General features: G+C 38.2%; 1 protein-coding gene across 15 annotated transcripts in view; it reads left to right on the top strand.

Annotated features, from left to right (window-relative positions):
* Positions 1-23,081, top strand: part of LOC143024996 (transmembrane and coiled-coil domains protein 2-like) — a 749,123-nt gene extending 726,042 nt beyond the window's left edge. For 9 of the 15 annotated variants that reach the window (XM_076184578.1, XM_076184576.1, XM_076184580.1 and 6 more), the window contains 6 exons: positions 4,187-4,354; positions 9,846-10,074; positions 11,602-11,727; positions 14,655-14,876; positions 15,681-15,803; positions 18,543-23,081. In XM_076184578.1, the coding sequence (XP_076040693.1) occupies positions 4,187-4,354; positions 9,846-10,074; positions 11,602-11,727; positions 14,655-14,876; positions 15,681-15,803; positions 18,543-18,716 (1,042 nt within the window). In that variant the 3' untranslated portion in view covers positions 18,717-23,081. The remainder of the gene's footprint in view (positions 1-4,186; positions 4,355-9,845; positions 10,075-11,601; positions 11,728-14,654; positions 14,877-15,680; positions 15,804-18,542) is intronic. The other 6 variants (XM_076184581.1, XM_076184582.1, XM_076184583.1 and 3 more) reach the window with 3 other exon arrangements.
* The last annotated feature ends 1,058 nt before the right edge of the window (positions 23,082-24,139 follow it).

Consider the following 24,139-nt stretch of genomic DNA (forward strand, 5'->3'; position numbering starts at 1 on the left):
ATGGTAGATGGAAAACAAGTGTCTAAGGATAAGTTATTAAACCAATATAGATATGTGAAATGCTTTTATTATGAACAGAAGAACAACACCCTCAAGTGAAACCTTACTAAAGGAGATGAAAATAATTAGGAAAGAGTCATATTATTACTTTTACTGAAAAGAATGGAAAAGTAGAGAATAAGAATCCCTCTGACATCATCACAAACTTTTTTTCCTTACCTGCACAGTACATAAGTAATGGACTTGACGGGTACTTACACGTGGTGATTCTGCAAGATGGACAGCACAGTTGCCCATTTTCAGAACCCATCAACTTGTTCACCTCCAAACTTATGATTTTGTGCGGGTTTTGGCTCTTGTATCTTAATGAGAAAGGTGGAAAGGGAAAGCCATGGGTCTGGATCTGATTCTTGAGTTTTATTCCTGACCGGTTTTGCTCTTTGCTTCTGCAGAGGAATGTAACTCTGGGATGAAACCGGCGGTATACATAGGGAGGGACGTGAATCTGGTTCCCTATGTATACCACCGGCTTCATCCCAGAGTTACATTCCTCTGAAGAAGCTAAGAGTGAAACCAGTCAGGAATAAAACTCAAGAATCAGATCCAGGCCCATGGCATTCCCTTTCCACCTTTCTCAATTTGTCACAATGTCTCAACAATTGTATCTTATTGTATATGTGTCCTTGTCAACCTTTCACCCCTATGATAATGTGTTTAGAATGATAAAATTTTGATTTTTTTTTCTGTTGGTAATTAATGTAGTAAGTTTCATCATTACTTGATTAAATACAACCAAAACATACTTTGGTATTGTCCAAATGGCAGTTTTTGTGTTTACTTGCATACGAGGAATTTCAGATGAATAAAAATATTACTGGGTATTTTGACTGTGAACAGGTAAATTACCAGAATTGGTCCTTCCAATAGCATTGTTGTGTTTACATTATCCCTATCCCATACATTGCAACACACTCCATAATGGCTTTTTGTCAACCCTTATTTACATACATATACCAAAGGCTTTTTCCCCCTTACACGGTAGGTAGCCAAAAGACAAAGGCATAGAAACCATTCCCACCCATTCCATCCCCTACATACTCCACTCTCCTCTACCCTCTTCCTTCCCTCTTATCTTGGCACCTCCTGGATGACGGGTCATCCCTGCATCTTTTCCGCTGCCCTGGGTCAGAGGTAGTGTTGCAAGGTGTATAAGGTGTATAAAAGGGGTAGGAGTTTTCCAGCCTGTCTATAAACATTCTCTAAATCTATTAAAGCTCAAAAGACATCCTTATCTTTACCAAAAACTTCTTGCATAACTATCTCACTAAAAATACCTGATTTGCCTGCTTTTTCCTCTCCTAAACTCACATTGCTTTTCCCCAATTGTTTCCTCTGTTCCCCTCTTAATCCTCTTAGTTAACAGTTAACACCCTTCCATACTATTTAATAACTACTGTTAACAGAGTGATCCTTCTAGAATGACTACATTCATTCTAATTCCTAGTTTCCTTGTATAGTGGAACTATACATACATTCCTGCAGTCCACTAGTTAATTATATATTATTTCATACAATGTTTATGGTTTGTTCTTGATCACATAGAGTGGATTACAGTCTAATTTAGAAAATCTTAATTTTTCCATTTATGTACTAATATCACTAGAAACTATGAAATTTCTTTTTAATTTTGTATTCATTTATTTTAACAGTTTGGATAAGGGATTCTCAACTTGTAGTTTGAAATTTAATTATGCATACATATGTAGATGATATATATTTATGCATGTGTATACATAGAATGAATGTGTCTGAAAGGGAATAAAATGGCTAACACTGCATCTCGGTAGTAAAAGTTATTATTGAATGAAGCATCATAATAAAATCTTATGTATGCATGCCATAGGCTAATGACACAAATTAATCTAATAATTAAACCCAGCTGTCACTGCTACTAGCAATTTGCTCCATGATAAATTAACCTAAGTTTGAGTTAATCAGTTCATTAATTGTTGTACCAAGCTTCACTTAATAGAGAATCTATGGCTCCACAGTGGCTGACAGTGGTCCTAATAATTTCCCACATATTTCTTTGGAAGAAACTTTGGACTAATATCTGTGTTAGAGGGGGTTTACACGGTCAGATGGTTTGTTGAATGCGGTTCGACAGACACATGTTTAAAATGATGTGTGAACGGGGTATTTGGTTGTCAAACACGTTGGGTAAACCCCAAATACCCCATTCACACGTTCACACATCACTTTAAACACGTGTCTGTCAAACCATGTTCGACGGATCATTAGACTGTGTAAACTCCCTCTTATATTAGTGTGGGACTATTTTTATGTCACTGGCTGAAAGTGGTAAAGAGAGGAGAGTAATTGCTAGTTGTCAGCTCTCCATGTTTGAAAAAGTGTAAGAAATAAGTTGAGAGATATTTTGAGCCCACTTCAAAGGCCAACTGTCACGCTTAGTTTTGAATTTACATATGTCTTGTATAAATGTGTGTGTGTGTATGTATATATGTATGTATGTAATATATCAAAAGTCCTTTTGTCCTTATAAGGGTATGGGTCAAGTCAAAGCACACACATTATAAATAAAATTTGTTCTCCTAACCCTCCCATCTCAGCACCTGTCCCCTGCCACAGTGTTTGACTAAAAAACAATGCAGCAAGACACAGCTCCTCCATAGCAGGACCTGACAGCTGAAGCTGGTTTACCCCCATTGCTTCACTCTATGGTGACCATACCCTCTCTCCCTCCATTCACTCTCAATTTCTGCATTTTCTCTTTCCTGCTCAATAGACATTCCTGATGCATCCAAAAGCCCCCTTCTTCCCATCCATCTATCTCATCCTCAGCCTTTCTTTCAGGCTCACTCTTTCCACTTATGCTTTCCACGCCTTCTTTGCTAGTCTCTCCTCGTTTACTCTTTCTTTATGCCCAATCCACCTCAGCACTCTGTTCTTTCCTATTCAACAACATTCTTCTGACCCCCATTCTCTACCTCATCTTCTCATTTCTCACCCTGCCCATTCATGAAACAGTTATCATATTTCTCAAACAATTGAAGGAAATAAAATAGAATATATAAGTAAACTAGAATAGAATAAGATAAGAAAAAGAAAGAAAATAATAATTTTCTTCCTATACATATACCAAGGGCTCCTTTCTCCTTTTAAAGGCAGTTCACCCACTCTCACTCATTACATTCCTATCCACCCTCCATTGTTTTCCCCTCAATTACATTACAGTAAGTCCTCGTTATATGGTACATATGCATTCCTGAAAACCTTACCGCAAATTGAAATGACCATATACCGAACCCATTATAACATGTAATAATAGGATATGGCAGACGTACCTTTTCCCTGCTCTTTCCTCTTCAAAATATCTAGCGGATACCGTATCTGTGAATTTTTCTTACTGTAAATAGAATCAAGGGTAGTAATTACCAAATACCGTAACTGTGAATTTACCGGATAAAGAATTACCGGATAAGGAGGACTCTCTGTACTGGTTTTGGCTGTACAGAGTGCTGTGAATAGAATCAATCCTTCATACAATCGTCTTGTTACATTCAGCTATGAGGTGCTAAGATGGGAGGGAGGGTGGAGGGTGGAGGGGGTGTGGAGTGTTTTCATGTATGGAATGGGTGGGAATGATTTTATGCCTTTTCCTTTTTGGCTACCTCCCTAGTAAAGGGGAAAAAGCCTTGGTATATGTATGTATGTACATTCATTCCAGACTACCAGTTTCTCGTGATATGACCATTATCATTGAAATATTTGCCACTAGAGAGACTTTTATAAGGTACAGAATGGTGTTTTAACACTTTGTGTAGCTGTATCTAACCTTTTTGTAGACCATGAATTCTTCCTCTTCGTCTTTTTCTTCTTCTTCATCATCTTTGTCTACATCTTTTTTCTAATTTTTCTCCCCCCACTACTAAAGACTAACATTTATAGAGGACTATATTGCTATTAATGTTCTGTATACTGATAGAATTAATTTTCTAACATCCTTATTTTACAGCGGAAAAAAATAAAGTTGTTTCCTCTTTATAAGTAAACAAAAAAGAAAGTCCACAAATATGTGGCTGCTGAGAAGGGGCAAGTGTTTAATAACTTGTAGTATCCCCCGTTTGTATGTCATTTTGCCAACCTTTGCCTAACATTCTCCCAGAACTGTGATTAACAAGCCCAAGGAAATTGCACATCTCATCAAAAACAAGTTTGGGTCTGCCGACAACATTAAGGAATTGGCCAGTGAAGATGATCGTGATGAGGAAAGGACCCATCATGGCTCAGCGACACTTCCTCCGGGAACTTCCTTAGGCTCAACCTTCACCAGGTACGACCTTCCCCAGATCGATTATCTACAATTTATTAGGTATATAGAAACCCCATTAAGGGATCATAGGTATGTTGGCACTCGACAGTTTTTTTGGTAATTTCGAATTGACCGCCCATGGAAGTTGAATATTTTTTCATGGTGCATGGTGATCACAATAAGAATAGCAGTTTTGATCTGCAGATATTTAGATAAACGAAAACTGTACTCAGAGTGAAAATAGTTGGGATTGACCTGGTTTTTAGATTATTATGATGTTTGCATAAACTTGGACACCATTTGCAAGCATTCCCCACCAGATTTGCTGATCTTCAAATACTAATACTTCAAATACTCATACATGCAGAGGCAATTTGAAAGTTGTTCTGTGAGCATGGTGATGGCAGTGGAAACGTAGACAGTATTGTTTGTTGTGCTATTAGTAGAGAAACCTTTATCCCTAGTTTTAATGAGATGGACAAATCTCAGAGGTTCAAGTCATCTTTTAAATTTTTTCCCCAAAGTGCTGCATGATACAAAAACAGGTTATATGGTTTCTATGTGAATTGTTTATGCATTTGCTTAATCCTTAGTGAGATTTATAATTTCTTGTTTCTGCATGACTCCCACATAAGTTACAATTCCTCTTGTAAGAGGAATGGCTAAGTCGAAGCAGACGTTCACTTGCCAAAAAAAAATAAACTCTTGTCATCCCCTCCCCTCCTCCACACTGTAAGTCAAATGTTATGCATCATGACTTGATGGTGCACTGGTAGCATTCACAACTGCTACTACAGCAGTCCAAGTTCGAATCCCGCCCAGGGCTGAAATAATTTCAGTATCACTACGCTGCGAGTCCTTACTCCAACTCTCGTTGGCAGGGAGTTGGGGGATGTGTTTGCGTGTAAGGTCACAGCCTTACCCATAGATCAGTCACACATGAGCTTTGAGCTCTCATCTGGGAGGGTAGTAGCTGTCAATCATGAGTCAAACATGTTATCCAAAACCATGGTGAAAGGTATATTTCATCTGCATTAGGGACCGTCAGCCAAAACTGGTTTACCCCCCCAGCTTCATCATATGGTAACACCTCCATACCCACTCTTCCTTGACAACATGGATCAGATACAGAGACCACCCCTGTATCCCATGCCATCCATTTTACGATTCATAATTACCTTCCATCCATCCCTGTACCATGCTAATTGACATTCCACATGCATCAAAAAAAGTCTTTCCATCCCATCTACTCATCTCATTTTTTGTCTTTCATTCAAGCTTATTCTACTTTCTTCTGCTTTCCATGCAGTCCTTGACAGTCATTCCTCATTCTTTCTTTCCATTCACCCAAACAACTTCAATATTCTATGGGCTAGCTCATTGGGCAGCTTCCTTCCAATGTCTGCTGTCTGCCTCACCTCTACATTTCTCACTCTCCCTATTTTTGAAACTCCTGTCATACAACTCAGGCACCTCATCTTACATACATTATCAATTCCTTTTAGCTTTTCTTCTGTTCCAGGTCTCTGCTCCAAACAGTACCATGGGTACAGTCATTCCATAGAACTTTTGATTGCATTGATTCACAAACACCTGTTTCTCATATTTTTCATCCCACCTAGACATTTATTCCAGTCTGCAGTCACCTCAGAATCCATTGAATTCATGTTACGTGTGACCTCAAATATTAGAAAGAAAAAAAAATGTCCATATTGATTTGCACTCTTTCGTCTCCTGTCTTGCAATTGCACTATTACTCTCCTCACCCATCACAGTCATTCCCCTGGCATCTCCCAGTTACAATAACAGCCTGTCTATCATTATCCACACTCAATAACTCAAAATATTTATCCCATCTTCCTCTTACAGCTCTCATGTCCATTGCTCACCCTTACGTCTGTATTAGACTCACCTTTTTTACTCTCCTTTTACTTCCTTACAAAACCTCGCTTTAATCTTTTCAAAGTTCTCGGATAAATAGGTGCCTTATGGCACATTCACTCTTCTTTTTACCTCTCATCATTTGCCTTACTTGCACATTCTTCATTCTGTACCTTTCATATATATATCTTTATTTCTTATTTGTAACCAATTCCTCATTCGCATGTGTCTTTTCAGCCACTGGAGTACTCGCCTCTTTATTCTACCATTCATTACCTTTCTTCAGTTTCCACCTACAGTGAGACCTCTCATTAACAGACGTTAATTAGCTGTGTTTGCGGTGTTTTTGCTGTGTTTTTGGTGCTGTTGTTTAGTGCTGTGCAATCACTATGCCACCCAAAAACCACTCCAAATCAACGGATTATTCACATCAGCGGACACCGTCACCCCCCTTTTAGTCTGTTAATGAGAGGTCAATCTGTACTCGCCTCTTCATTCTACCATTCACTACCTTTCTTCAGTTTCCACCTATTTGTCTCATCCCACACACCTTTATCACACACTTCAGAACTTCCTCCACAAAATGCAATCATTCTTTTTCTACTCACTCTTCTGTCTGCTCATTCATTACATTGCACATATTCCCTAGACTTATTGTTTATTCATGTTCTTTCTCCTCATCACCCATCTCTCATTCACTTTCATCACCTCTGCCTTGCAATCAATGTGAAAAAAAAAAGACGAATGGAGATTACAGAAAAAGTTAGATTATCTCATGGAAGATATGAAAGATAAGGTGGCTATAAATAGCATTTGTGATAACACTGTGTGAGGTCTATCATATAAGATGGAAGAAATTTGATGGCCACGTATGACAAGAATGCATGCAGGAAAATAGTTTGTTAAGAACCTTGGAAAAGTTGAAGAGGATGCAGTGGGTTTTACAAGTTAACATCTGTGATTTACATGGACAGATTTCCTAAGTTTCTGTTGCCTGTGTCATTGGCAAGACGTTTGTGTATTATCTCTGATATGCCTACAATTTAGGGACATACTGAAAATTTAAGTAAATTGCATCTCTTAGGGACCACTTTTGATTTGAAACAGCAAGTGGCCTGGTTATGGGGACCTGCATCACTGCCTTTTGGTTTTACAGTTCCATTTAGCATAGAATTATGTACTGGTATACACAAGAGAGTTAAGTGGTTGGAACAGGCTCTATACATCCTCTTTTGTGTCAAAAAGTTTTCAAGCTCAGTGAGGTATGTATGTACATTCATGGCAGCTGTCTTGTAGTCATGGTATTGTATAGTTATTGTTTGGTCATCTACATCTATGAGTGCTCTTCTATTTTGTTGTATTTGGGGTTGGGTGGCATGTAACATTACTCTCTTTGCTAGACAAAAAGTTCATCTACTATTACTTGTTATATATAATGTTTCCATGATCATTCAATCCATTGCCCCAGTTTTTTCCTTGCTGGAGACTTATGGTCCCCAAGATAGTGACTCTACATTGTTTTTTCCTTCTGTTAATTTTGTCACATTTAAGTCTTTCTTGGTCAGAAATAGTACTCCCCCCTCCTTGTTTTTTCTTTCTATTCTTTATCCAGCAGTTGTATAAACCTTGTCCCACAGTGTTAGGTGGTAGAACCTTTTAATTTAGTTTCTACTATTCCCATTATGTCTGGTTTTTCTGATGCCAGGTAATCATTTAGTTCATTCAGTCCTGAGATCATTCCATCTATGTTGGTATAGGTTAATTTTTTTTTTTTTTCTTTCTCGTCTTTTTCTGTCTGCTTTGTTTCCTTTTTCGTGATATACCATTTTCTCAGCCTCAGGTCCACCACTTTCCAAAAAAAAAAAAATTCTTTTCAGTCTCAGTTCTTTTTTAATTTTTTTCATTCGCTTCATTTCTAAGCTCCTTTTCTTTTTCTTCATCACTCATTTCTTTCTTTATCCATACATTTTTGTGATTTTCACTGTTTGCTAGTTTTGCTGTTCTGGATAGTACTTCCTCTGCTATCATTTGTGACCTAAGTTTTACTTTTAGTGGCCTATATTGTTTTTCTTTTGAGTATCTACCTATTCTATATGTTTCCTTGATTTCTTTACCTAAGGTTTGATCCTCCTCTTGAATCTCTTTTAGAATTTCTTTAGAAATCTCTTTTTCCTCTTTTTCTCTCTCATACCTAGGAACATCATGCTTTTCTTTAATACCGTAGATCACAATGGATCTTTTTTCATCCACTCTATCCCTAACCAAATTTCCTTTTTCTTTAATTACTTGGATTACCGTTTCCTTCGCATTCTCCTTAACTTGTTGTTCCCCTGTTCCCTTAAAACAGTGGTTCTTAACCCCTGGGTCGCGACCCAAATTTGGGTCGCCAAGCCATTTTATTGGGTCGCTAAGGGTTTGCAGAAAATAATTATTTTCCCACTACAAATATATTATAATTATATACTGTAATAATTAAAATACATGATGCCTAGTTTTAGGATTCTAAGCAGACCATGATTAAATAAAAACTCCAAAGCAGAAAATTTATTTGAAGTGTTTTGAAATTTCAATGTATATCTATGTAGGCTTGGGTCGCGATGCTTGATTTGTGCAAAATTTTGGGTCGCTGCCAAAAAAGGTTAAGAACCACTGCCTTAAAAGATGATTTTTGACTTTCCTGTTCCAGTTTCCACTGTTTCTTTATTTCTTGGAAGTCATTTTCTTTAATCCTTTCCTCCACTTTCTCAGTCACTGCCTGTATATGATCCTTCATCTCTTTCTTTAATGCCTCATTCCTATTCATATCTTCATTTTTCAATCTTACATTTTCTCCCTTTATCCTATTCAGTTCCATTTTCAATTCATCTATTTCCCTATTATTTTCTCCATTGGCTCTTCTTGATATGGCTACTTCTTTATATATACTTTTGCATTCACTTTTCAGTTCAATTATTTCATCTAACAATTCATTTATTTCTCTATTTCTTATAATATTTTTAAACCTGGGTTCTCTATCCATGTCTATCCCTCTATACATATTGCTATTGTCTCTATTGAACCCTGAGAAGATATTTCTACCAAACCTTTGGTATGTCTTTGGGGTCTTGTTCAGACACAATAGGAAAACCTTAATGCAAGCTGAGCCCTGTAACAAGCATATTGTGGTGTTAACAAATTACTGTGGTGTTTATTCAATGGCCTTGTAACTTGAGAATTTTCCCTTGACTGGGTCAAACCCCATTTGACATTGGCACACGTGAATCCTTTTCACAAGCATGAGGGTGTGGTCCTTAGTGTAGATGCCTTGCTTACTCTGACCTAGGGTCAGGCTGGATTTGGACAAATTGTTATACATATATTATGTAGTACAACATATACTGCAACTTCATGAGTTTGTTATTAACACCTCTGGAACATGGTATTGGTCAAATTGACCTTGAAAAAAAAATTCTTTATCTAATCTTTTCGCTTCTTTCATAACTGAATACCAGAATTTGTTCTTCAGTGTTGTGAAGATTTTTTTTTCCTAGTGTTGTTCACTGTTGTCTGTTTTTTACACAAGCATCATAACAAACTAACTGGTACTTTACTTTTTTTCATGTCTTGCTCAAACTGGGATTTCGTGAAATAGCACAACTCTTCACACTAGCACTAATAATCCTAATACCAGCACTACAACCACTACTGCCACTTACACTTCTTCCCATGCTACCACCAGCACTTCATACCATCATGCCACCAACAAAATTGGTTCTGAAGAAGGGTCTGAAAGTAATTCCTCAGTTACGAGTGAGAGTGTCCCTGGGGCAGGCAGTACGACATTAGGGCACCTATCTTCACCTCGCAATAATCAGCAGCATGTAAGTATCTTTCTTCTAAGTATTATTACCTTTTCTTTGACTTGGCTACCCCCTTATAAGGGGGGGGGGGAAAGCATTTGGTATATAGATAGATATTACCTTCTCTTCCTTCAAATTCACTTTTCAAGTCTCTTAAAAGGTTAAAATATCTTTGTAACCTAATAGTTTTTTGTTGTGGATTTAATTGCATAACCAGAGAACTCATTAAAATTCTTAATCTTGTGGATAGATGTTTATTATTCAGTTATAAATACATAATTAATCATTTCCTCCCTGAAATAATTACCTTGTATTTTTAAAAGTAAGTAAAAATTATGTTACTAATTTCATTTGCATAACACATTTATACTGGATTGTAGCATAAACAAATTACCCAATTGTATCATATTTATAATTAATATTCTACGAAAATATTTCCAGTATTTACATCATATTAGTCTGTGATTAAATGTAAATATAGACTATTTCACTTAATAAAGATGTAGCATAGACTTAATGAAATGCTAAAAGACATTCATGATTTCTATTTTCACAAAAAGAAGGACATTCTTTGTACAGTTGGCAACATATGAACCTTATACATATTTAGTACATGGTAGATGGTTCCAAACAATCAATATCACTACATCCAAAATTAGGTCAGCCAGTTACAGTAATTAATTGTATAAGTGCAGGATGGTCTTTTCATGTTTCCAACATGGAACATGTAGTATATAATTGGGCTGTCCCACAGACCTACCTGGGAAGAAATATTAACTTGTGTGGCACATTTTTTATTTCACTGGCTTATAGTAATAGGAGGATGGGAGCAGTTGCTAGTTGTTCATTCTCTTTACATGAAAAGATGGAGGAAGTACAAAGTTGATAGGAAGATGTCTTAGGCTTAGCCCAAGGGATTGAATGTCAGCCTCTTGGGGTTGCACCTTCAGATGGAGGTGAGGATTTAGATGGGTTTTGGAGATCGGCAGGGAAGTGGTCCTCCCGGATATTTGTCTCCCAAGACCCCCCATGGCTAGTCTTGAATGTGATTAGTGGCAATTAACTACACTGCTCTAATCAACCCCAGTTTCTTCGCCATAGCTGCCTTTGTCCACTTGGGCTAGCTTGAGTGACCTTAGGACAAACTTAACAGATATGCATCACCATTCAAATGTTGTAGTTCTAGTTTATGTGCACCTTGCATACTCCACAAGACGTTAGATATTATCATGGTTTGTTTAGAACTTAGTACAAAATTTTCTCCCCATAGCCTTTCTTGATAAAACTTAACTACTCATCTTATACTATGACCAATACACCACTTACAACTTCTGTTCCCTTGATGTGGAAGATGAAAGTACCAATTGTTAACAATCCTCTTGTCTCCCTCACAATACTGAGTTCATTTAAACACATCACATCGTAGATTGTGAAAGGTGCCACATGCCGCCATTCCATCACAGGACATGTAGCAGGTTTATGTTGCCACTGATACATTACCGTTCATATTTATTGCAGGATTGTATAACACTATTATATACTTTGCAGATGGGAAGCATTGATGTGGGATACTATGGCTTACCTACTGGCATGAGTTTAGAACAAGTGGTGCAGGAAATGTATGATAGAAAGGAAGAATGTGGCCGTCTACGTGAGGAAATAGAAACTATAAAGGTGAGAATTCAGCCATGATGAAAGATTGAAAAGACAGGAAGTAAAAATATAAAGTTGGAAGTCCTCAGGGTAGGACAGTTCCATTCCTTACTAGAACTAAGAAATATGACATTTTATGGGACATTGTGGGCATCCATTGGAATGCCTTAAAAAAAAAAAAGAAAAAAAAAAAAAAAAAAAAAAAAAAAAAATATATATATATATATATATATATATATATATATATATATATATATATATATATATATATATATATTGCTATGCCGTATTGGGTATGATAATCCTTAAAGAAAATACATATACCAATGGCTTTCTCCCCCATACAAGGGAGGTAGCCAAAATCAAAAGCATAAATCCACTCCCACCCATTCCAACCCCACATACTCCACTCCCATTCATCACCCCTCCCTCCCACTTTTTTTGCCTACTCTTGGATGACAGGTCATCCCTGCATCTCACCCACTGCCCTGGGTCAGAAGCAATGTAGCAAGACACATCACATCCACAGCAAGGCTGCTTCATGTAATTGGCGACCCCCCTCTCTGTCCCATTATGCAGAAAAAGAGAAGACAGGAGGAAATTACCCTTCAGAGTGCATCAAAATATCATTCACACATACTCCCTCACCCCCCAATCTCCCACCCACTCCCTTCCATGCATCACAGCATCGTCCATACACAACCGTTCTCCACTCACCCCTATCTTCTGTCTTCTCCCTTCCTTCCTCAACAGACTCCTCTTTTTCCCAATATCCCTTTCACCCCATCCATCCATCTCATCCTTGGTCACCCCCTCATGCTCCTTCCGCCTCTGCCTTCCACACCTCTTTTACTAATTTTTCTTCACTCATTCCTCCCATGTGTCCAAACCATCCCAATACTCTTTCATCAACTCTATCCCCCAACTCCCTTTCCACCCTTGTTCCCCTCCTCATCTTGCCCCTCACATTATTCAGCCTAGTAACCCCTGTCATACTTCCCAGACATTTCATCCCAAATATATTTAAACTCTTATGTTCCATGTTTCTGTCCCATACAGTGCTGTTGGCACAATCATCACTTTATACAATCTCCTCTTAGCATCCATTCACAAATGTCTATTTCTCCTTACTTTTTTAATCCCCCTAGGCTTTTACTTGCTTCTTTCAATCTGCATTCTACCTCCACCTCCACTCCTCCCTTTCCCAACACATTCACACCCTTGTATCTAAAGTTATCCACTTCTCCCAGTCTTTCTCCCTTAATGCTTGCCTCCAATTTGCTGCCATCCTCTCCCCATGTAATCATATCACCTTACTTTTATTCGCATTTATCTTCAACTTCATTCATTCACACACCTTCCCAAATTCCATCCCTAACTTCCTTAATCCCTCCTCTGATCCTGCAACAAGTTCAGTGTCGTCATTAACAACAATTAGCTTATCTCCCACTTTTCTCCTTTTTCTTTAACCGTCTCCATTCCCCAGCCCATTACCCTTGTATTTACCTCTCGTACCACCTCATCCATGTATAAATTGAACAGCCAAGGCAACATAACATATCCCAGATGAAGTCCCACCTTTACCTCAAACCACTCACTCTCTCCATTTCTAATTCTAACAAAGGCTCTACTACTCTCATAAAAACTCTTGACTGCTCTGAACAGCTTTCCCTCCATCCCATATATCTGTAATACCTCCCACAGTGCCTTCCTGTCTACACTGTCATAAGCCTTTTCCAAATCCATAAAGGCCCAAAAAACATCCTTACCTTTTCCTAAAGCTTTCTCACATATCTACCTTATGATCTGCTTGGCAAATGGGACTCATGATCAAGGGGACCCTTGATCGAGGCTTCACAACTGCCAGATTTAGGCAAATACAAGAATTTGAGTCTATGTTAGAAAATTAGAGAATGGGAGACAAGACACAATGAGTATTGCTCCTTTCCTGTATACTACAATTAGGTAAATACATAAATGTGATCCACGCAACTCCGATCTGTCCTAAACCCACAGTTTCTCAGCAATTGCTCCCTCTGTTCCTCTCCTAATTCTCTCATTCAAAACCCTCCCATAAGCCTTCCCAACTACAAACTGATCCCCCTGAAACTACTATACTCATACTTGTCCCCTGTTCCCTTGTAAAGTGGAGACAAGCACTCCAATCCTCTAGCACTCTACCCTCTTTTAGACAAACATTAAACAACCTTACCAGCCATTCCACCATCACTGTACCTCCCCTTTCTAGACACTCTACATGACACCTATCTAACCCAGATGCCTTACCTGCTCTCATCGTTTTAATAATGATGTTGTGATGCATGAGGTGGAATGGGTGGGGGGATGGGGGGGTGAGGTAGTATGTATGAGAAAAATTTGATGCAGCCCGAAGGGATTTCTCCCCGTCTTCTCCTTTTCTGCATGAGGGGATGGAGAGGGGGGTTGCCGATTTAATGAAGCGGCCTTGCTGTGGATGTGCTGTGTCTTGTGACACTGCCTCTGACCCAGGGCAGTGGACAAGGTGCAGGGATGACCCGTCATCCAGGAGGTGCCAAGATAAGAGGGAGGGTGGAGGGGAGTGGAGTGTATTAGGGATGGAATGGGTGGGAATGGTTTTTATGCCTTTTTCTTTTTGACTACCCCTTGTAAGGGAAAAAAAGCCTTTGGTATATGTATATATGTGTCATTTTAAGAAGGTGTAGATGGAGAGATGATAATGGAAGAAACAGTAGTAAGAGGAAGGTGGGCAGAGTATTTTAGGTAGTTGCATAATGTGAAGGAGGATAAGGAGGGGAAGGCAGTTGCAATGAGAAGCACTAAGAAAATGACAGTTATAAATGAGGAAAATAGAGGCGAAACAAAAAAAAGATGAGGTGAAAGCAGTTGAAGAAAATACAAACAAAAATAACAAGACTCCTGTGGCTAATATTAATGTTTCTTTGTTTCAGCAAACTTTAACCTCAGAAGTAAAACTCCTCCGGGAGTGTATAGGAGAAGAAAGATTCAAATATGAACGACTAGAAGAGCAGGTTAATGACTTAACAGAATTGCACCAGAATGAGATGGAAAACCTTAAAACTACTATGACTGATATGGAAGAGAAAGTACAGTACCAGAGTGAAGAGAGAATTAGAGATTTGCAAGAGGTTTTAGAAAATTGCCACACTAGGGTGAGTAGATCAAATTATATGTGTTTGTTGATCAAGAAATTTCAAAAGCAAAGAGGAATTACAACCAATAAAATTACAAGTGCATTCAATTTTTTTTCTCTTTTTTGCTCTTGAATGAGCTTTACTATTCCTTCAGTCATTACTTTATTTAGTGGTATGGAGCTATGCTGTAAAATAATGTAAAAGCTATGTGTATTTTTGTGATTAATTTTGTGAACTTTGTGGGTGGATATGCTTAAGCACGGACCAAAGAATGAGTATCTACATGTCAGGTCCTATAAACTGGGCATTGGAGTGAATCATGGTAAGGTTTATGTACAAAAATCTAGAAAAAAGAAATAAAGTGACTAGAATACCATGAATATAATTAGGGATTTTAAGTTCAGAAATTTTGTTCAGCATAGCCATTATTCTCACATTGTTAGATTGTATGATTTGTAAAAATGAGACACCAAATGTTTGTCCATTGAATAGATTATTTAAACTTTAAGTAGCTTTCAGGAAAGTTCATTCTAATTAATTCCCAGGAACCATGCATGATAGAAAAAGGGAGATAGTTTTTAGTTAATCTGAAAAGGGAGATAGTTTTTAGTTAATCCGAAAAGGGAGATAGTTTTTAGTTAATCCGTTATTTTATATAATAGTCATAAACAAACTAGTGAAATAGATGTTTTTCTTAAGATAAGTATAAATTTTCTAAGCCATGTTTACACCAGAACATGACTAACCATATGGAATGTATGAAAAAACCTTTTACTTGGAGCTGACAGGATGCCTATATATTTTTATATATATTTGTTACAGATTTCACGGATGGAGCACCAACAGGCTCAACAGCAGCAATACGTTACTTTAGAAGGTTTAGAAAACAGTAATGCTAGAGCCATTTTTGTCAAGCTCATTAATGTACTTCTAACAATCCTTCAGGTTAGTATTATCTCTAGTCTCTCTCTCTCTCTCTCTCTCTCTCTCTCTCTCTCTCTCTCTCTCTCTCTCTCTCTCTCTCTCTCTCTCTCTCTCTCTATCTCTGCTGTGTTTTTTGTTTTGTTTTGTTTTTTCATAAAAAGTGGAGATTGCTGTTTTCATTTGTATGATAATGAGCAATTTACATCTCATGTTAGTGTATTTATATTATTTTCTGGTGACAGATTACCTCTGATTGAAATTCTTCAATCCTTTTCTCCCTTCATTTTTGTGATTATATCATATCCCATTTTATATCTCTTTGATAGTGTCTTTTGCTCGGGCCCATTTCCAAGATTTTTCATTTCTTTGCATCGAATTTCATTTTCCACTTTAATTCCATTCATAAACCTCATCCAGGTCTTCCTGTAGCAATTTACAATCCTCTTCACATTTCACTCTTTTCATGATCTTGGCATCGTCAACAAATAAGTTTGCCAATCATTAATATACAATAAGAACATTACAGGTGCCAACACTAAGCCGTGTGGTCAGTGGCAGATCTAGGATCAAAATTTGGATGGGGTTAACCTGAATTTTGTAAATATAGATGACACTTCCGGGGGGTGGGGTACTTGAATTTTGTAAATATAGATGACATTTCCTGGGGGGGTTGGGGTTGGCTAACCTGAATTTTATAAATATAGATGATGCTTTGAGGGGGGGGGGCTAACCTGAATTTTGTAAATATACTGTAAATGATACTTTTAAACAGATGTACTCCGTAGCATGAATACAATGATTTTGAATATAAATTGAAGTAAAGTGGAACCTCGCTTAATGTGCGTAATTAATTCCGGAATCTTACTTGTAATGTGAAACACTTATGGAATCAACGTAAAATAAATAATGTGTCCCATGCTTAAGAAAATACTCAAAAATAATTTGTAATATTGTCTAAAATATTTTTCACGTTATTAATGCATAGAATAAAAAAAATTTAGCGTACAATAATTGAACCTTGGAAAGAATGAATAATTAATAAAATAGAATAAAAATAAATATAAGTGCTGTTGCAATTTAAAAAAAAAAAAAAAAAAAAAAAAAAAAGTTCCTGGTGTAAGGGAGACGGAGACAGTGGGGAGGATTATTGAGAAGGAGGAGAATCTTCCACCAAGGGAGATTCCTCTTCACCTAAAGTCACCAATAAAGTTCTCTGCTGCCTTTTTGTCAGAGCTTGCTGCTTCACTGTGCCTCACAATGCTTTGGATACCAATTTTTCTTTTAAACTTCTTGAACCACTCACGGCTTGCTTTGAATCTTCTTTGTCCGTTGTTGCTCCTGGCATTTTCTTAATGAGGTTGGCCAAAATTACTTTTGCCTTCTCACAAATGATGCTCTCATTAATAGTGACACTCTTCATTTGCTTCTCGTTGATCCAAATGAGAAGCAATCTTTCAACATCATTAAGAATGTGGCCATTGTATAGATATTCCTATCACTCCCTTTGGAGCATTTATTGCCTTAATCTTGTCCTTGTTCTTGAGAACAGTGCAAATTGTTGAGGTAATCTGATTGTATGTGTGTGCGAGGTCAGCCATACTCACACTTTGTTTTCACTTCTCATTGATTTCATGTTTCACTTCTATGTTGATTTGTCTTCTCTTATCCCTGTCTTCTTGCATTTTTTCTTCTTGGACATTTAGTGTATTTTATTCATTAATTATTCTCTGCACTCTCAGTATCCAGCTCAAGATCCTGTCTGCCCCCAAGCTCTTTCGTACTTCCAGGTTCCCAAAAAGTTTATTCACTTTACATTCTTCGTTTTTAATGTTACATCATCCATAAGTCTACACAAATAAGATTTTTATTTTTTTACTCTAACCGTGTTTATCTTTCATACCATACATACATACATACATATACCAAGGCTTTTTCCCCCTTCCAAGGGAGGTAGCCACAAAAGGAAAGGCATAAAAACACTCCCACCCATTTCATCCCTAAATACACTCCACACCCCTCCCACCCTTCCTCTCATCTGAGCACCTCCTGGATGACGGGTCATCCCTGAACCCTGCCCACCGCCCTGGGTCAGAAGCAGTGTCGCAAGACACAGTACATCCACAGCAAGGCCGCTTCATTTAATCGGCGACCCCCCCTCTCCGTCCCCCTTTGCATATAAGGAGAGGACGGGGAGAAATCCCTTCGGGCTGCGTCAAAATTTACTCACACATACTACCCCACCCCCACCCCCCCGCCTATTCCTCCTCTTTTATACCATACTAGCAAATATTCTCTATCCATTTTATCAACGCTTTTCTCAGATATATATCATTATCATGTCACCTCTCTTTGTTCTTCCAATGTGGGAAGTCCCAGTTTTTTCCATTCCTCACATGTTTTGTCTTACATATACCAAAGGCTTTTTCCCCCCTACAAGGGAGGTAGCCAAAAAGAAAAAGGCATAAAAACCATTCCCACCCACTCCACTCCCGTCCACCCTCCACCCTCCCTCTTATCTTGGCACCTCCTGGATGACAGGTCATCCCTGCATCTTGTCCATGGATGACCCGTCATCCAGGAGGTGCCAAGATAAGAGGGAGGGTGGAGGGGAGTGGAGTGGATGGGAATGGTTTTAATGCCTTTTTCTTTTTTTGTCATAGCTCACAGAAAGTCAGATATAGATGTCAAAGGGTTTGAGTTTGAATAATAAGGAATAAAGCTATGAACTTTGACTAATTTCTTGCTTGTTGTCTTGTACAGGTGCTCCTTCTGGTTGTGGCCACAATAGCAAATATTCTAACACCCCTCCTGCAGACCAGAGTTCGTCTCATCACCACAGCAACCCTCCTCCTGTTCCTCATCTTCTTGTATGTTCAGTGGCCAGAAATAAGAGTGTTATGGGAAAGATATAGACAATTTTTACCTGTGAACTGATGGCATTTTTAAGTAGCTCCTTAGGTAAGCAAACTGTTGACAATATGTACAGCTGTGATGATATGGAACTGAACAAAAGGACTTCTTGAAAGATGTGTTTGTTTAGACATTATACAAGTGCAAAGCAACAAAGTGATGAAAGGAAAAGTGTCTTGGTGTGGTAATGGAAACTTTATGAATAATACAAACCTTTTGTGTAATCATGTTTATATTTGATAGAACCAATTTTTTATGTGAGCAAAGTAAGACCTAACAGACTCATTTAATATGAAAATAGTTGTCTTTATTTTGCAAGGATTTGAAATCTTTATCTACCAAGTGTAGTAAGTGGTAGACAGAGAAAGTGTCTGGTGAGATGTTATAGTGTAGAAAGTGTTGAGATTGTCTTGTTTGAGTGTAGAGGAGGGGCCCCAACTAGTGTAGAGAAAGGGCTCCAACTAGTGTAGCATGGGACTGTAGTGCAGGGGTTCTTCAACCTGTTGCATAGCTTGTCTTTGGGCCATAATGGTCTATCAATCTCATAGCGTAAATCCTCTTATCTGCATCAGCCTAGAGATAGAAATCCGTTTCTTGTTTATGTAGGTCCTTGAAATTTTTACTTTGGATTTGCATGAACAAGAAATTGGGCCCAAATCACAATCTCTGGGAAACAACACCAATGCTGTTACTACTACTATTACTACTACTACTACTACTACTTCTTCTACTACTACTAATATTGATAGATTGTTACTGGATGAACTAAAAGGCCAAGACCTTAGTCTGGTTTTACTTAAATGCCTTTAGAAAGCTGAAGCCGTTGTTACTCTTGTTGGATTCAATATAGGAATATGGTGCTTATCCCTGGTGCACACTGGAGGAAGAGGGCAGTAGAGTAAGACAACAAATCTGAATGTCCTTAAGTCAGAAACGAGTTAATGCAAGTTTGCCCTGCTCAACTTTTTTCTCCTTTTTTTCAGATCTGAGTTTTATTTAGGCATACGAGTCTACATATGCTTTTCTTTAAAACAAAGGGTCACTAAAACTAGGCTAATATAATTAAAGTACAAATTCTTCAAATTTATATTTGCAGTAAAAGTAGCTGGGTCATTTGTGTAACAATTTTTTGTTGAATTGTTACTGACTGATGACTTAAGGACACCCTACACTGTCATGCAAGTGTAATTAGAGTCAAAGTATTAGATTTTCAGCAAAAGGAGAACAAGAAAAAAAAATTGTGCATACATAAGGAAGCCTAAGCTAATGCATAATGTTCAAGTGAAATACTTGAGAATTGGCTACTTGATGTTGATAGACATTGCCTGTTGAAACTGCTAGCCCTGTTCCTACAGGCGAGGGAAGGCACGCAACTATTCCGCAGAGCACAATACTACCTTTCACTCCAAGGTTCCTTCTAGGCTCTCTTTTTATACATTTAGGTTCATCCATTTTATTTCTTGGTGTATATTGGCAATATTGTTTCTTTTTGACTTGTGAACCACATAAGTATTTATTGACCTTGTAAATTTTCTTCAGTATAATTCAGGTTGGAAGTGCTTTAGTGTGCTGGTAGCTGTAGAGGTGGACTGTTCCCACCATTGATATTACTATACCACACCAAGGTGTACAATAGCCATTGGAATGCGGCCATTTTACTGGGAAGGAACATCTCAGACATATAATACTCTCGATGGGTGTTGAAGAAGCTCCATGTGTGCATTGCAAGGACGCCCACCATGTTCACAATGGAAAGTCAAAAGAACTACGGATAAGATTAATTATCTGGTGACATTACTTTGCTTTATTTATTTTTTCTTCTTTTTAAGAAAAAATATAATGAATAATTTATAACTTGAACTATTGTGATATCATGGCTGCTTTTTCTTCAATGCAGGCAGATCTCAGTAGCTTAAATACATTTCACACAGTAACTCCACCAAAGGTGAAGACAATTTTGGCAATTATAAGAAAGTAATAATGAGCCTGCCCTGTAGTCTACTTCATGTGTTACTGTCTAGTTGCATGATTTTGTTGTGTTACCTTTAAAGATCTGAATGATGAGTATGTATTATATACAACTCGAATCATCTACGTGCACACTCATGGAACAAGTAATTCTTCAACATTAGAGACCTATTTCTTACATACATCTCTCAGCACTTCATTCTCTCACTCTTTTCCAGTTTACTTGCCTCACATATTTGTTTATGAAACTAAAGCTAAAAAATTACTTGGCTAAACTTTGTTTGAACTATTCAGTTGAGAATGTGCTAGATAGATTTGAAGTGTTCATAAAGGATAAGTTGCCTAACCTTTACATTCCAGAACCAATCTTACAGAATCACATGGGAGAACAACAATAATAAAGTCAAGGCAGTGGCTTTGCCTAGTCTTTGTACAGCGGGGGAGGGGGGCAGTGGGCTGTTAATTTCTGTCAAAAATGTCATTAATAAAGACACATTCAACTTGCTCTTTCATTATTTAGTCTAATTTCAGCTCATTGGAGCCACATTGAAATTAGAATGTGAAGATTGTTTTTGTCAACTTGGACAAGTGTGCAAGTTTTTTGTTGTGGGCATATTTAGATTTCCAATTTTAGAAGATAATATGCCTATTCAGGAGTGGCTTTCCATCCCTTTGCCCTTCTCCCTAACTATCAAACTATGCCACTGAGTCCAGTCTTATTATGTTGCCCATTCCAAGCCAGCTATGTGTATCTTACCCCACCCTTAGCTCTCACACTACAGGGTTGGGGTGAAACTTAAGAGCATTATATCTGCTGGGGCAAGATTAGGTGTTCAGCTGGTTTTGAGTGAAAAGAAAAAAAAGATATATATATATATGCCGTACTCCCTTATTTGGAGTCTTGATCTTAAATAGGAATTTCCAGTAGTGGTGAAAACTACAAAGTTTGCACACTTAAGTAAGTTTTGTATGAAGAAATATAGAATGTGCTTTAGTGATGAACTCTTAAAGCAGAACTGCCTTTTCCTTTTGTGTTGAGTGCTGTTTTGAGGTATGTTTGGCTGAAAGGCCTCAATGTGTTGTACTTGTTTTTACGGGCAGACCATGCCTGGCTGGGACTCTCAGCTCTTGTGTAGCCAAAATGTGATGGTGGTCGGATCGCCACCATAATGGTTGGTTCTGCTAACTGAGGCAGTATTAGTCACATTAGTTACACATGGTTTTAAAGCTATTGTAATCAACATTTTGTCCAATTTTAAAGATGCTGGTGATAGACATACAGAGCAGATCAGATGTGTGAGGGTTGAATCTGATCCTCTTTTTGTGCAGTTGCAATGATTGCTGGTGATGCAGTGTGAGGTGACACAGGAGTGGGTCAAGGGTAAAAACTCCACTACACTACTCCGCGTGGGTTCCCCCTCCCCAGTCCCCGCACTTTCTCGACAAGCTTTAAGTTGTAGTTCATTTCCTTGTAACACAAACTGCTCACCAGGATTCCCAGCCCCAACATGAACGTCCAAATGTGGCCATAGTTTCTGTAATTTATAATGTACCTCCACAGCCTCTCTCTCATGTAAGCAGCATTTCTAAGGTATCCCCAGTTGACCTGCCTATCATAAGCTGCAGCATGTGCAAGGTATCCTGTGGCATACCCAAGCCATTCTACAGCTAACCTACTTACTATAGTCTGCAACATGTGTTGGGTGTCCTGTGACATATGCAAGGTATCCTGTAGCTGGTCAGGGGTAGCTTTCACAGTGCTTGTGATGTCTGTGGCATGTTTATGATAGTCCACAATATCAAATTCTGGTATCAGAGGATGTGCACAGAATCTTGAAGCATGTGCGGATATCTGATGGCATGTGCATGGTGTCCAGCAGCTCATTAAGGATGCCCATCATGGTTGTCTAGCTGCAGTTCCAACAGGAGGTACATATGCCGGAGTTGGGGTCTTTTTTGCAAGGCAGTATGTTTGTAAAAAACAAAAAGAATTATGTCATAAAAACACACTTTGAACAACACATATTTGCCTTCATTTTAGAAAGTTCGCTGCATCAACCTGGTATATATATATATACATATACATCCAAGGTGTTGGTGGCTGGCTTAGTTGGTGATGTACTGTTTTTCTACGCTGTTTTCATACTGATGACCATCCCTAAAACATATTATATCCCTGTAGATTACTGCTGCACTGTATTCAATCCAGTGAGTGCACACGTGTCTAAAAAAAAAAAAATGCCTACAGTATATACGTGTTGCCATTTTCTCTCTTGCCTCTCTTGTGGCCAGACCAATAATAATGACATGATGGCAGTACCCACCCAATCTTTTGTTATGCTGGCAACACTCAAGTTTTAGTCCCTCTAAGTAGTTCCTTACTGTTTTAAATAACTATCAGTAATAAACTAAAGAATAAAACTGAGTTTTATTATGTAATCCTTTGTAGTCCCGTGGTGTGTATGATTTAATCTTAATAAAACTGCAGTAGTCAATTAGAAGTAAGACCAGTCTGCCGCAACTCTGACTTCTGCAATATGATCTATTATGTAAATATCACAATGCTTGTTGCTTCAAATTTCACTGAATGGAAGATTGCAGCCTCTGAGCTTTTCTATAGATTGTTCTGGGAAGAAACATTGGTCTGTTGTCTTCATTGCATTATTGTATTTACCTGATTGTAAGAGGGCATAGACTTTCCTTGAAGCTTTCCTTCCTGGAGGAAAACTAACAACCGCATCATCACCTCCTTGTGGTGCCCCTGGAAATAAACTCCCCCTCTGGGGTATTGGCTGCTTGTTATTGTGGCAAAGTAGCATGCAGTTGATACTTTAAGGTCTATATGGGGCGCCCCTACGGACCAGAGCCACACATCATTTTGTCTATGATAGAGGAAAACTCTTCATAGAGAAATGATGATACTTTTATACTACGACTGTCTCTCTGTTATGCTGTCCCCCAACCCCTTGCTGCTGTCCTGTACAGGAGGAAATAGAAGGAAGGGTAGTGAATGGTGGGATGAGGAAACAAAGAAGGTTGTAGAAGAGAAGAAGCGAGCTTTCACAGATTGGTTACAAAATAGGACGAGGGAGTCATATGAGAGGTACAAAGAAAAGAAAAGAGAAGTAAAGCAAAAGGTAAAGGAGGCAAAGAGGAGAGCAGATTTGAAGTGGGGTAAGAGTATGACAGAAAATTTTGAAAGTAATAAAAAGATGTTTTGGAAAGAAATTAAGAGAGGAAGAGGAGGCGAATCAAGTAGAGAAGAAAAGGTAAAAGGTGCAGATGGAGAGATGATAATGGAAGAGAAGGCAGTAAGGGGAAGATGGGCAGAATATTTTAGGGAGTTGCTCAATGTGAAGGAGGATAGGGAGGGAAAGATAGTTGCAGTGGGAAATGCTAAGAAAATGACCGTGATGAGTGAGGAAAATGGAGGAGAAATAAGGAAAGATGAAGTGAAGGCAGTTGTTAAGATGATGAAA

This window comes from Oratosquilla oratoria, chromosome 4 (assembly GCF_046742065.1).
Source record: "Oratosquilla oratoria isolate Oo_2021 chromosome 4, ASM4674206v1, whole genome shotgun sequence".
NCBI classification, from domain to species: Eukaryota; Metazoa; Arthropoda; class Malacostraca; order Stomatopoda; family Squillidae; genus Oratosquilla; species Oratosquilla oratoria.